The sequence below is a fragment of the Helicoverpa zea genome, chromosome 20 (genome assembly GCF_022581195.2).
Source record: "Helicoverpa zea isolate HzStark_Cry1AcR chromosome 20, ilHelZeax1.1, whole genome shotgun sequence".
Taxonomy (NCBI): Eukaryota; Metazoa; Arthropoda; class Insecta; order Lepidoptera; family Noctuidae; genus Helicoverpa; species Helicoverpa zea.
Window position 1 is genome coordinate 4,000,451 of NC_061471.1, and position 15,083 is coordinate 4,015,533.

The 15,083-nt window shown below is 36.0% G+C and overlaps 2 protein-coding genes across 3 annotated transcripts; one reads left to right on the forward strand and one right to left on the reverse strand.

Annotated features, from left to right (window-relative positions):
- The first annotated feature begins 166 nt into the window (after window positions 1-166).
- LOC124640229 (CAAX prenyl protease 2) lies at window positions 167-5,943 on the forward strand. The gene is made up of 7 exons (XM_047177907.1): window positions 167-392; window positions 469-713; window positions 796-963; window positions 2,197-2,265; window positions 2,609-2,671; window positions 2,753-3,601; window positions 3,776-5,943. The coding sequence occupies exons 1-6, from the start codon at window positions 277-279 to the stop codon at window positions 2,953-2,955; spliced, it is 864 nt and encodes a 287-aa protein (XP_047033863.1). The 5' UTR covers window positions 167-276; the 3' UTR covers window positions 2,956-3,601; window positions 3,776-5,943.
- Window positions 5,944-6,245: 302 nt separating this feature from the next.
- On the reverse strand, window positions 6,246-14,992 carry LOC124639961 (BTB/POZ domain-containing protein KCTD3). Of its 2 annotated transcripts, none has more exons than XM_047177493.1 (13): window positions 14,816-14,992; window positions 14,095-14,408; window positions 13,070-13,235; window positions 12,708-12,784; window positions 12,037-12,130; window positions 11,566-11,786; window positions 11,168-11,380; window positions 10,670-10,786; window positions 10,417-10,556; window positions 9,938-10,112; window positions 9,509-9,605; window positions 9,017-9,201; window positions 6,246-8,680 (listed from the first exon to the last, which is right to left on the reverse strand). In XM_047177493.1, the coding sequence occupies exons 1-13, from the start codon at window positions 14,860-14,862 to the stop codon at window positions 8,544-8,546; spliced, it is 1,983 nt and encodes a 660-aa protein (XP_047033449.1). In that variant the 5' UTR covers window positions 14,863-14,992; the 3' UTR covers window positions 6,246-8,543. The 2 variants fall into 2 exon arrangements, with proteins under 2 accessions (XP_047033449.1, XP_047033448.1); XM_047177492.1 differs by having other exon boundaries at window positions 6,246-8,683.
- Window positions 14,993-15,083: the final 91 nt, after the last annotated feature.

Below are 15,083 nucleotides of genomic sequence, written 5' to 3' on the forward strand. Positions count from 1 at the left end.
TTATTTGGATGATTCTTTGGGATTTTTTAACTCAAAATATTTTCATTCAGAAAATATTTTTCTTACATAATAATTTTCTGGCTGAAAACCTAGTTCTATGGTCATGAAGAAATAACAAAAAAAGTTAAATCTATTTTCCATTTTGACAGTATTAATAAATATGACAATGACATTTGTACTGTACTGATAAATGTCTCAGTGAAGCTGTTTTGAATCTACTTATTTTCATTATTTTACATAAGTAATTCGTTCTAACAGTGTGTTTATTTATTAAATATGTTGTTTGTAGAGTGGCTCGATATAAATCAATGCAGTTTGTCTATTTTGGCATGCATTTTCCTAACCATTACATATGTTGCCAGCTTGTATGTATGGAGGTCTAAAATGAGCAGGTAAGTTTAAAGAAAATTAAAAACTTGCTGTTTTTTTGAATGTAGGTGCATTCCACTTATATTTACCTTTTTCCAGGGATCATCCGACTACAATTAAGAAAAGATTCTTCAGTGTTTCTGTTATGATGTTTCTGGCTCCATTCTTTGTTCAGTATTTTTTCACTAGAGAGACCTTAAATAAAGGGGATTTGTTCATGCAGCTGGGTCTGCGTTGGTCTGGCCTGATTCCGGCTCTAGTTGGCCCTCTGTTTTTGACAGCCACACTGTTTCTGGGACCATTAACTATGCAGTTTTTATCTGGGATATGGAAACTCTATGCAGGTACTCTTTACTTAATATTGATGCACCAGCCAGTATTCTTAATATAGTAGCATAATTTAAAAGTAATATTTTGTTGATTCAGAGCCAATGTATTGGCTAGCTAGCTGGCAGGATCTTGTGTGGGTGAGGAATCACTTTATGGCTCCATTAAGCGAGGAGTGGGTGTTCAGAGCTTGCATGGTCCCATTACTGCTGCAATGTGTCGAGCCGATGACTGCTGTGTTTGTTGGACCTCTACTATTTGGCATTGGTGAGTATTACATTCAAATAATAACATGAACTGAATGATGCATGTTTATGACATCATTACTATTTAGTACCAATCAGTATGATACTTGAATTCTTTACTTCTTTTATAAATGAATCCTCGATTGGTTCTACTTTTTAGGGCTATGTAGATTTTTTTTTTGGTTAAGTTTTAGCCTCAATTCAACAAAACTTTCTTGACTAAATCTTTAATCTAATATTAAATCTGTAACAGTGTTAAAACAAATCAGCTTCAACTGATAACAATTCTAGAGTATTATCTGATAACAAAATATTTGTGTGGCCGAAAAGAACTTTTTTTACTTACAAGATTGTAAATCTTAGTAGATACTAAAATCCAGATTACAATGATAATAAGTAAACAAATCATGAAACAGACTGTTGATGATATGCTTAGTTTTGTATAAAGATAATTAGTTTAAGTTTGTATATATGTATAGTGTGTACATTGTATAAAATATAATTAAGTTACCTATTAAAAAATACTGTTACTGATGATATTCTTCATATTATAGTATCATCATCATCTGCCTAGCCTTTTCACAACTATGTTGTGTCCGCTGCCAGACTAACCAGATGCAGCTGCGTACCACTGTTTTACATGAAGCAAATGCCTATCTGACCTGCTCAAGCTGTATACCTGGGTCATCCTATTCCAGGGATGGCGAACCTTCATTGACTTACGTGCCAAATTAAATAAAAAACACAAAGATAATTATTGAGGCGTGCCTGTAGGCAAATAGTTAACATGAAAAGGTAAAAGATTATGAAGAAGGGACTTGTTTTTACTCGCACATTATGGATTTTTTACATATGTAATTTCAATTGTAAAATAATGGCGTGCCCGAATTATTTAGCTTCGTGCCACCACGGGCACGCGTGCCATTGGTTCGCCATCCCTGTCCTATTCCTTTTGGTTATCCAAGACTCATATATGGCTGTATGATCAAACAGTGTTACAGTCATGATATTGTAGTGGGACCTACACTAATTGTTGACGCATCAATATTGTTCATACGGTACTTGCATTGTGTTCGCCTCCCCAGTTGTCCCGTATATCGCACTACCAACGCACGCTACTAAATATTGTGACCGTACCAAATCGTATGTAACCTATTTGGAGTCAGAAAATAAAAGTGTATTAATTAGTATTCGATTTATTTACTTATCTCTGGACACGACACCCCCACCATCTAAAATATTTTCTATTTTTCAGCTCATTTTCACCACATGTATGAACAAATAAAAGCTGGTTTCATATTCAAGACTGCTCTACTTGTCTCATGTAAGTACTGTAGTTTTTCTAGTCTCTATTAAACAGGGTGATATATATCGACAAAACCAAAAGGGGGAATAAATGGCACCCTCATTATTAACAATATTTTTAAATTGTAATATCTCTAGAAGACATATTTATTTGCGTATTTTTGTAACACAGTGTTGTGTACATAATTATTTGTGTTAGGTAATACATCATGATTGTAAAATAATTTTGGCAAACTATTCAGTTTGTTTAGCCAATTGTTACGAAATGAATGTCATTTGTCTTTATTACAAGTATCTGATTCATTAAAGTAATTGGAAATCCCTGATGGATGCAATCCTGATTATATGTTTTTTTTTTTCAGCATTCCAGTTTACATACACTACATTGTTTGGTGCTTATTCAGCATTTCTATTTCTGAGAACAGGTCAGTACTAAATTACGTAATTTTTAAAATACTCCTTCTGAATATTATTGTCAATTATTTTTATTTGTTTGGTTTTTTCAGGACACTTTGTCTCACCTCTGATTGCACACATGTTCTGCAATCATATGGGATTTCCAAATTTCAACGAAATATTAGAGTTCCCACCTATGCAACGGGTTGTGATTATATTCAATTTTATACTGGGACTAAGCTTATGGTGTTTCCTACTCCTGCCATTGACTAATCCAGATATTTATGACAACAGATTACACTGGGAAACTTGAATTTAAAGTTACTTCAAAACGAATGGTAATAACATCTAGAACTCAACTTCTGAACTATGTAACACTACAATGAATCACACTAATATTATAAAGGTAAAAGTATGTGACTGTGTGCATGTTTGTTAGTCTTCACACGCAAATGGCTGAATGGATTTTGTTAAAACTTCGCAATAATATAATCTATATATCAGGATAATCATATGGGTTATTTTTTCTGGGTACATATTTTCGTAGTATTATCGAAATAAAAATGTAAGACTCACAGTCAGTAGGACATCAAAAATTTTTTATCAAAAATAAGAGCTGTAACATTTCTGATTATTGACAAAGCTGTTCATGAATAGCATTTCATTATACTCAGACTATGCCCATTGTATTTAGTGGTGCACAGGACCCTATACCATTATCTAAGATATTATCCCTTTATAGAAATTTTGGTAAATAGTAAGACTATCGATTTGCAGGGTTCTGAACTGAACCAGATGTGGGAAGATAAGTACATACACACTAAGGCCCAATTTCACCGACAACATACACGTCAGATTTCTTTAAACTGTTTATTATGGATTTTCAAAGTTTACAGTTTTTTTGAGAAAAATGGACGATTATAGATGTTGTTGGGTCTTAGTGGCTAGTTTGAATGCGTCCTTAGGGTCAATTCCCACTGAAAGAGCAGCGGCCGGCAGCGGCCGGCAGCGGCCGTAATTGCAAGGGATTGAGCGCGAGCGCGGCGGGCCGCGCGGCGCCGCACCGCCCGCGTCTTACATTTTCCGTGCTCTTACGGCCGCTGCCGGCCGCTGCTCTTTCAGTGGGAATTGACCCTTAATGTACGAGTATAAATTTACTGATTCGTACGAATTTGCCGCACTACTATTTTCGCATCCACGCATGCATCGAGTTTGAAATTTAAGCCCACCCAAGTATAACATACCGATATTAATTACATTAACTTGATATTAATTCCGTACATTTAAAGTTACATTGTTAGTTGTAGGATACAGTAGATTTTTTAAAACAATTCTTCGTTCTGAAAGTTATGTTTACGCCAGAATTTTTGTACCAGCTTTGTTTACTTGAAAACGCCAATGTGCCTAATTCTGGCGTAAACATTTATCACACGGAGCTTATTAATAATATTTAAGGCAATACCCACATCTTATAGAATTCTACATCATTTTACCCATACATATAGCAAATAAATATTCTCAATGTAACTTAGTATGTATTTAAATCTAGAGTTCTCTCTACGAAAGAAGGCCATTGCCTAAGCCGATTACTGAACTTCAGTTTTTAAGTGCACAGTTCAGGGACACGATTCCGCTATTTTACTTAAGCGACATCGATTCACATCCGACTGAGATCCAATCACGACTCAATTACGATTGAAGCGTATGTGGCATGTCGCTATTTTTTCTTTGAAATAAACGTTTTTATCCTTTTCTGTCATTCAATAATGAATCATTTTGTCTGCAAATAATTTACGATTACAATATGATTGTAGAGCAAACTACCGTACCTATAAACTAAAATCACCAAAATAGCAGACCAATCGCAAACTAAGTAATCGAATTTCGTTGGAATACGATTGGTCTTATATTAGTAGCAGAATGCCCATATATGGTTAAAACTGTTATTGCGATTCAATTTCTACTCAATTTTGACATTATTAACTTAGGAGAATCGGGCCCCAAATGTACAGTTTTACCTACACCAATGTTGAACTGTTCAGTCAACACTGAAGGTCAGTAGCCGACATTAGTAAAAACATGCACAATTTTCCACCGGACTTGTGTCTTGATCTGTAGCAAGGGTGTTGCCATAACTCAATAATAATAATTAGATGGTACTCTACAGTATTGCTAACCATCGATTACCTTATTTAAGAAACTTACCTCTGAATTCTAATCACAGTATACTATTTAATATATTTAACTACTATGTCCTATATGGGAATTACTTATACAATATTTAAGTTAGGGATACGTTAATGATAATTATTATGGTTAACAAAGTCTATGTGTGTCTACATTTGTTTGCGATAATGCGAACAATTATAAATTAGTTACTTATTGGTACACTCTAGTACCGTTTTGAGTGACTATGTAGATATTAAAGTGGTACTTTAGAAAACAGTACAATAATATCCATCTATCACCGACGTAAAAGATTGTATCCAATCATTATAAGAATGCAAATTCCATCCTTCTTAAGCAAATGTAGATACATAATATACAGTCACACTCATATAAATAAGTATTTTTTGAATGCTTGAATACTTTTTCAGTTGTCGCGCATCTGTTGTCAAGATTTGCAGTGTGTTAATATTTCTGTTGTGTTTTGTAATATTAAGAACCAGTGAGTTGATTGATCAACTTTCGATTAAATATTTGTTTAAGTTTTTACCTTTTTATGCTATTTTTTTTTATAATTGTTAGTTTCACCATCTCTGTCAAAATTAGAAGTAACAGTGCCGGATTAATCATATAGCAAATGTTGCAATTGCTACGGGCCCCGTACTTAATTCTAACTAAAGGGCTCCTAAGTTCTAGTCTACCGAACTGAAATTTTTTTTTTCGTTGTTTTGCGTCTCTTTAGTAGGCGTTAACTATTTTTGTTAGACATATGGGACCCCACACTTATTTAATCCGGCACTGAATAATTATATGAAACTTGTTTTTTTAATTTATTGATGTGATTTATCATGATACCTACTTAAAAGATCAAAAGGGACTAGTGAAAGGCATTATTATTACTGGTTCGAACAGATGTGGTGAAATAAACATTACAAAATTGTATTGTGTGCCATATGTTTCATAAAAATGTAAATACGTAAAAATAATAATTTTACAGGGTTTGCATGCATGGGACAAAATATTGCCTCACTAGTCAATTGATGTATTGTTTTTAATTTTAATATAATAATTTGTGATGTGTCTGTTTTTAAAACAATGATATTACTTGTCATAAAATAAACATACTTAAAGAAAATTTGTTATTTTATGCATGCTACCTCTCATCTTACACATTACTAATTCAACTTAAGCAGATCTCTGCATACATAAAAAATACCAAATGAAGGGGGTATTACTGGGCTGCGGGTTGTTCGAAAGAGATACCGCGGCCCTGGTACATAAAAGGCCTATGACGGAACACGACGGTTTTTAGTCAGTAAGAGTCTGACACTCCCTCACCGCTGCTAACCCACAGCGGGAGGGGTCATTTGATGATTTTTGACGTCGTTAAAAAAAAGGGGTATTACTTCATTATATGTGATAATAAAAAAAACTGCATATGTGTAAATAATATTTTATTTACTCCGTATATACATAATTTTGTATTATCTAGGAACAATCTAATTTACACCATAAATAGCATACACTCGTTTGAAAACGCACATATATAAAATTTTAAATGAGACAAAAATCTATTTCACTTCGAACCAAGTACTATGCGTTCAGAAAATATATTTCAGCATTTATTTAATTATATTATATCTATTTAGGCTCATTTTCTGTCAACTATGATTGCCGGCGCATGCCAAAAACGTTGTTGGAAAAGCTTACGAAACCTTAAAGGACCACCCCAAGAACACTTCTTTGACGTGTGTGTGATATGTTCTCAAACAACATTGTTTATTTTTCAGGTATATAATATATGTACATCGGGGTAAAGTTAACACTTAAAATCCTCAATTTTATTTTTCTAAACTTGATATGATATTTTTATTTAAGTATATTTTTCAAAAATAGTCGGCATTAAAACGTTCATTCCACTTAAACATCGATAAGCTGCAATAAAACCCGCCTTATTGTTAAATAATCTAAAATGATCCTTACGTAGTTGAAGTAGAATAGAGATTTGTCCGTCTACGGTTACATTTTTAACACCCCGTTAATAAATGCATTTGATATCAGTGTATATATTTCTAAGCAAAGTTAAACTAACAAGAAACATTTACATACAAAAATGATCACATCTATCCAAATTATTTCCATTTGAGTAAAATATACATACCTTGTAACATTAAATTATACTTAATATACAAAATATTAAAACAAAATCTAGATAGTAATGATAGCGAACTTTTTCGTGATTGAGCTTGTGAATCAAATCAGTCTTACACGCGATTAAACTTTGCACTCGATAACTATACGAACACGACTCGTTATAAAATTTTAATAGAAATAATGACGTATGAACACTGGCATAATTCGAGACTAAAGAAACCTTTATTTTTTGCATTGTACGGCTCATAGATACTGTTTTAGGCAAGCAAGTTAGTTGCAGTTAGCTTTTATTCTAAGGTTTCAGTTAAAATTTATCAAATTGTTGGTTTAGCTTAGCGCAGTAAGTAGGTACCAACAGTCTATTTCATTATTGATATTTTAACAGAACCCTGTATTAAACGAGTTTAAGCAAAATATTAGCGTTATCTCTCTCTTGAAGTTATCGTAATATGCAAAAAGTTTTGAGAAATAATAACATAAAATATGAATTAAACGCACAATTGTGCACATACTTTATGCAGTCGCCATGACAGTTCGATCGTCCTGCCATCTGTACGTTCCTTGTTCTCTAGGTTAACGGTCTTGGTAAATAATTTCCATACTGATATACCATATTAATAGGGCCCTCTTATATATTGGGCAGTGTGGGCCCCGCCCAGTACTCCGCGACCGTTACGGGCCCCAAAATATTTATTCGTGGGCCCCATTATACGTGCTAATATCATCCGTATGTTTTTCATTTACTTACAAAATGAATCAAGACCGTTTCACATAGGATCAGGCCACAAACTTTCACAAGCAATGTTACAACACGTTTGCAGAAATACAAAACATTAAATTGCAAACTTCAAATATTTACCAGTGAGAAAAGTGAATAAATAGGCGGACATTTGAACAATGAAAATTGCAATTTATTTACAATCTAGTGGAGAAAAATATACGATCAATATAATTCATTTACATACGATAATCACACCAATATTAGATTAAATATTTTGAGTGTATCATAAGGCAAAAATTGGCAATTTATTTATTCAATTTAGTCGAATTTATGATGTTAATTTTATATTTGAAATATCTATCTACGTTTACGCGATACATAACAGTAAAAGCTTACTAGAAAATATATGTAGTCAGTTTTGATTTTACTGTTCCAAATTGAAGAATATGTCGAGAGGTCTATATTGGTACGTGTGGTATTGATAGTGATTTGGGTGTAGCGGTCTCTACCCTTTTACATTACACGAGAACGTGTCTTTTTATTACTGATGTGGATATGACTCGTAGAATCACCAAAAAAGTTAAGGAAAATCATCACCAACTAACCTACCATATGCAATATGCAAGTTAGATTGAAAATTTTAACGCCTTTTACTAAAATAACTGCTTTTAAAACTGCGACAGCTAAGAAAACATTTGAGAATAAAAATGGCGTCATCAAATACCATAGACAGTAAACCCTTCGACACATTTTCTAAATTCAAAACTCTGGCGCTAAGAGAGAACAGTCAGATCACGTCAAGCGTTGACGACTAAAGAGTAAAACCTGAGTAGGGCTCCGCAGAGGTTGGAGGCCGAGTTTCATGGCGCTTGTATGGGCCTGTTGGGGGACTGCGGTACCACGGGTGCTGGCGTGGCGTCCAGGTCACAAGCTGATAGTAGACGGACTAGTTCGTCCGGAGTTGGACCCCCGTCGGGGGCCGGAGATTCTTCACCCTCTGCTAAAGAAGAAAATGTGTTGTTTTAAGGGGAATTATTACTTAAATAAACTGGTTAAGTTAGAAGAGGTCTTTTCTCTTGAAAGTTGGTTTTGACTATCATTCCATGGTCTTTACAAACATGATAAGATTGAAGGATTTTGGACCCCTTTGACTTCAATTCGTACTTGATTTCCATGACCCTTCATAAGGTCATCCCAAGGGTTTCACCCATTGCCACATCAAATATTCTCACAATCAAACCCGGCGTTCGTTGTACTCCTCCCTTCCCTTCCTTTCTTTGACACGCGTCTAATAGAAGTAAGCACAAGTCTTCAAACAAGTAAAATTTCCTACCTCCGTTAGCAGGGCCCGGCTGTAGTTTAGCAGCCTTATCAATAGGCGCAGTCAGGTCCCACATCTGAGTAGCCCCTGAGCGATGCCCACATAGCAGCAGGCGACGCGGTCGCAATGCACCTTCACATTCCGCTACCACAAAGCACGATACCGCTGAACCGTCTACTGAACGGATCGTGCAGACTCTGCGAAAAAATTGGTACATAAAACGACGCTTTATCGAGGGGCAATTTACGTTTACGTAATCGGTCGGTTAAAAGGTGGGACTGAAATATATTTCTTGCTCAATCTTCCTTTGGTTATCGATCGCTGTAACACACCTTATTCACTTTCCAGGGACGTACTTGTCCTTTTGGGGGACTCAGGAAAAAAGGGGCCCCTATTCGAATTCTCTAGTAGGTACTATAGATGGTCACGGCAGTGTCTTTTATTGGAACTTATTAATTTTTGTCATGGTCTACTATGTTTCTGATGATAGTATGTATTACGTACCGTTTCCCATTCGAAGCTAGACGGACGTATAGCGTATCTGTGTCAGGAACCACTTTCTGTATAAATACTTGTTCTTCGTCTTGCTCGCCGTACGGACCTGGAACCAAAATATTTTCAACTGACAACAACTGTTTTGACCTGATTTTATTTGTCACCTAAAATATATGATGCATGAACGACGCACCAATCATCGATCAATATAACCGTTTCATAATTCACACAAAAAATATTCGACACATGCATACGCATTCTCATTCTGTATACACATTCACACATACGAATTCGATGAAGCTAACAACAAGTCAGTACAATTCTCGCTACTTTTTGCTTTAATGAAGTGCCTGCGAAGAAACAATTTTTGGGTAGGTATCAAGGCATGTTACAAATTTAGTTGCAGACCGCGATTGACTGACGAAATGATCAACTTACCGCAATCATTATGGGGCTGTGCTGTAGGAGCTTCTAAAGCTAACACCTTGAAGGCTGCCTTAGGCGTGGTGCCGGGTTGCGTGGAGATCATGCCTCGGAATCGTGTGACCCGCCATGTTCTCACATGATTGTACTCACTGCATACCGATACTAGGTAGTTTTCTGATAATGATACCTGCCAAAATAGTTTTTTTTGTTACTTGGGTCTTTTCAGCAACTTTCTGTAATTATGTATTTTTTGAATAACTCATCATCATGGAGCAGACGAATATTCTCGGTGATATCCTTTTAATATTAGGAATAAGATTAAAATTGCAACCTTTAGATACAACATTTTAGTAAAAGTTAATATGTGTCTCAACAAAACTCAAAAATAAATGGAATCAAAAAACTGTATGTAGTAAGAGAAGTGGTGATGATTCTTTTTTGAAAATTATGGTACGATCATTTACTATTTGTATGCCATTGCAAATACAAACCTTAGTGATAGGACTCTGGTGCACTGTAAAAGTTTGGAACAACTGTGGCCCATGACCCACTGTCTCCGGATGCTGTACTATGACCCGCACCGAACCGCAACGAGTGCCGTAAGCTATTTCTATCCAGTTGCCGCATAAATCTGAGAGGAAGATATGGTTCCGATAACAAAAATAACTATCAACCTTATGTCTTAAGAATTAAAGTTAAAATTAGGTTATCCCTAAGTCCATTAGTATGAGAAGTGATACTTACTCGTTTTGGGAGTGAGATACACAGATATAGCAGTGATTGGCTCTTGATTCGGGTCCTTGTATAGCTGCGTCACCAACAGATCGTTGTCTTTCATACGTAACGGGAACTTTTGCATGTCTGTCAACAGAAATGTCAAAATGTAGTCTTGAGCTATTGCCAGGAATTTCTTTGAGAATTAAGATGTTGCGGAAGGCAATTCAAATTGTCATTCGAACATTTTTGGAAGTCGCACAGGGAGTTAAAAGTCAGAAAGTGTGACTTGGGTTGAAACAATCAGATAGGCAGTAGCTTCACAAATTAATTTACTGGTACTCAGCTACATTCGATTATAGGTACTGGGGGTTACACACAAACATAGTTGGGAAAACGCTTGACTGATGTGACATAAAGTACATTGGGAGCAACACAAGGGTCGGTTGAACCATGTCTGCCAGTGCTGTGTGCTCGTGTGCCACACGCCTGCCTTGCTGTGTCTACCGTAGTGCCTACATCACTTACCAATGTAGTTGATAGCTCCAGTCGCAGTACCGAGCAGCAGGAAGGAGCCGGCGGTGTCGTACGTGGTGAGGTGTGCCACGTCCTGCGTCTGCCAGTGCTGTGTGCTCGTGTGCCACACGCCTGCCTTGCTGCGGCTGCCGGCCCCACTTAGAGCTACTAGCTGAGGACCTACGAATAGTAGGTGTTCTACGCGAACGCCAAGGTTGAAAGTACCTAGAAATAAATTATTTTGAACATGATAGTGAGTCCATAATTTCCATTCCTACAAGAAAAGGGACCTAATCAGCAAATCATTGGTCCAATTAAAGAACAATTATGGTAATAAGAGATCAAGACTTCTTAAATTGATTCAACATGGCCGTCAAATATGACACATCAATTGAGACTTGTTTACTTACCAACCAAGGTACGTCTAACAGGCTCACTATGCGTAGAGAAGGCCCACAGTCGGACATGCGCCCCGCTCGCTATGCCTAACATGACATCAGTTCCCGTGGAGTTGTTCCCACTAGAAGTGCCCCCACCCCCACCAGTTTTAGCGTTCAAAGCTATTCGCTCTATTACACTGTCTTGTACCGGAGATTGGAACACGACATACCATCCGCATGAGTCTGTTAACCTGGATAAAGAATAACTATATCATGAAGTTATACTCAGAGGAGTTCGATATCGTGACTACAATGTTTTTGAGTAGCCCTTGAAATGAAACACGTGGTGTATCGACGGAAAATTTAAATGCACGTGCCATAATATTGAAAGCTTTAATTGTTATCTCAGTTATACTTATTTAAATTAAATGGACACTTATTATTACAATTCTTCGTAAGTTTCTGAGTGATAACGAAAACAGAAGATATTGATAGACTTACCTATAACCAGTGACAAAATGTGTATAGGCGACAGCTACCCAGTTGTGATGTGCTTTGATGATTTGAACTTTCATGCTGTCAGCCCAAGTGCTCACTGCAAATAAAGTTCATGAATTATAAGGAATTTCAAACTAAATGCGATGGCGGTACACAGATATCGCTGTGGATACGGTAGACCAGGTAAAAACATTGAAACAAAGCCAATATAAAAATACGGATGATTTCGATTTTGTTTTTAAGAATTATACAGGGCCAGATTTGGAGAAGTGCCTATTAATTATCTAATATTCTTTAAAAATCCTTTTTTGGCTACTCAGTGTTGGGCCCCCGGCCTCATCCTAAATTCGGCCCTGGAGGGGGAAGTAAAGGAGCTAGGACAAGTGTCCTAAAAAATTCTAAAAAAACTTGCAATATCTATCACTAAGTAATTTGACTTATTGACGATATTATGCGTTCATAGCAACTGTTATCAGTCATTTTCACGCTGTAACAGGTTTGATAACAGATATTTACTTAAGCATTTCATCACAAATAGTTATATACCTATCACTGTTACCCACTTAACCATCAGACCATACAATAACTACAAGTATACAATGAGTGAATCAGCAGTTGATTCAAGTCGTGATTCACGCGAGATATTGTATGACATGCACATAATAGATACGCACTGTCTGGCGGGCGATGTCCTTTGTGGCAGTCCGCATTACCTAGCGACGCTGCTCTCGAGTGACCCCGGCCGCAACGACTGGAAACATAATGTAGAATAGAATTAAATATAGAAATAAGATTAATAACGTCTTCTTGCAGTATTGTTAGTTTTTAAATTTTCTATGTAATTAATCATTGCTTCATTAGGCACTCTTCCACTTTAATTAAAGCGATGGATCTTTGTCACGAAAAATTGAGGATAGGCATTAAATAGGCAGTTGTTTACCTTAATAATTAGGTAATGCTTTTACTCTAGCCTAATTACTCTTTTTTTTCTTATGGAACTTTAGGTATACCAATATAATACATCCCTAAAAGGTACCTTAGCTGATCTTGTGAAGGTATCCTGCCAACAGTGCGGAGATCCAGCGAGGAGTTCCTTGAATGTGTTCTGTTGACTGCCACCTCAGTGTTAGAGGCTGTGGAGTTCTTCCGTGAGCACGTGTTACCATTCCGCCCGCTGTTGCCGCTTGGCAATGCTGTGTTCACTATAATGGACAAGTTTGAGAATATGTTCGTTACTTCTTTGATGAAAAACTATTGAACAGATTTTGATGAAACTTGGCAATAGTGTGGTGTGGCTTATACATAAAAATAAAGGCATCTTCTTATCCAGTTACGGGAAATTGCTGAGTTGAGGAAACAACAGGGAACAGCTAGTATATTTGGATATGTACCCCTATAACATTTCTCTACAAATGATTATGCATGCATACAATGTCTTATTGTTTAGTAACTGCATACAAAACATTGTTTGTTTACATAAATAATATGGAGAGCTCCATATCAGAATAATCTGTGTTATGAATGATAAGATGCAGACTAAGAGATAATACTAGATAATAGTTTCTTAAATCTTTGATTGCACCATTAATTAATTATTAATTGTGCATTTAAGCACTGATATTTTATTTTACAGGTCTATGCCTGTTTGTTGGTGATCATATTTAGAACATAAACTGTGTTTCGGATGGCACGTTAAACTGTAGGTCCCGGCTGTCATTGAACATCCTTGGCAGTCATTACGGGTAGTCAGAAGCCAGTAAGTCTGACACCAGTCTAACCAAGGGGTATCAGGTTGCCCGGGTAACTGGGTTGAGGAGGTCAGATAGGCAGTCGCTTCTTGTAAAGCACTGGTACTCAGCTGAATCCGGTTAGACTGGAAGCCGACCCCAACATAGTTTGGGAAAAGGCTCGGAGGATGATGATATTTAGAACATAAACACAGATAACATATATTTTATCTTAGCATATAATTAGTCAGGATTAAAGTTATGAATCACAATGCAATTATAAATAATCTTGATAGTATTATTTGGGCATTAAAAACAATAAAAAAGTACTTACATGGAGGTGGCAGGTACCCATAAAACAGCACATCTCCACAGGTTGAATGGTTCATCTCATCACATAAGGCCAATCTTCTACTCAGTGGAGTTATGCCAAAGTAATCACACTCATGCCTTAATGCCCTTATATTAATGTTATTAAGATCTATATCCCGAGTACGAAGGAAGTTCAATAAGAGACCAAAGAGGTTTGGATCCCTGTCTATGAATATGGCCCCAGTCTCGTCTCTCACTGTGGGGATCCTGCCGCTGAGGAGAGCTGTGAAGAATGTCTCTGGGACCCAGGTCAATGTGTGCCATGATGTTGAGAATCTAAAAAAGGTAAGAGCGAATGAGTTACCATAAAATAAAACAAAAACATTACTTTTATTTTGTCACTACAAACTGATCTGACTTTGTTTTTTGATTAAAGAAACAGCAACAATAGCTTGTAAGTTTATACGTAAAAAGTAACTATAATAATAAAAATATTGAAATAATATAGGATTATGTTGTACTAAACATTCAATATACTTACTTATAAGTATGCATAGATCAGTGTTTACGAAAATAATCTGAATCCCAAGTAATCTAATTAAAGGATATTCAATAGAGTAAAACGTACTACTCATAATGACTTTACAGTGTATAATATCACATAATACGATATAAGTGCAGTAATTCTGAATAGCAAAGAAAATAAAAATAATCACACACTTTCTATATTATTATAGACTTACCTGGTGCCGCCTACATTTAAGTTAACAATTTCTTGATAGTTGGACATTTGTGTGGATTAACTTGCTACAGTTTCATTCGGAATGCAGTTACTTGGAACAATATTTAGTAATTCATTAGAATTTATTTACGTCCGAGGAGTCGAGATGGATGGCAAAATGTCAACGTCAACAAACAGCTGTAAAAAAGAACACACACAAAGAAAATGTGTGGTTGTAATTGCCATAAAAAATAATTTTGTAAAGAAAGGGTTTTCAGACGACAGGCGTG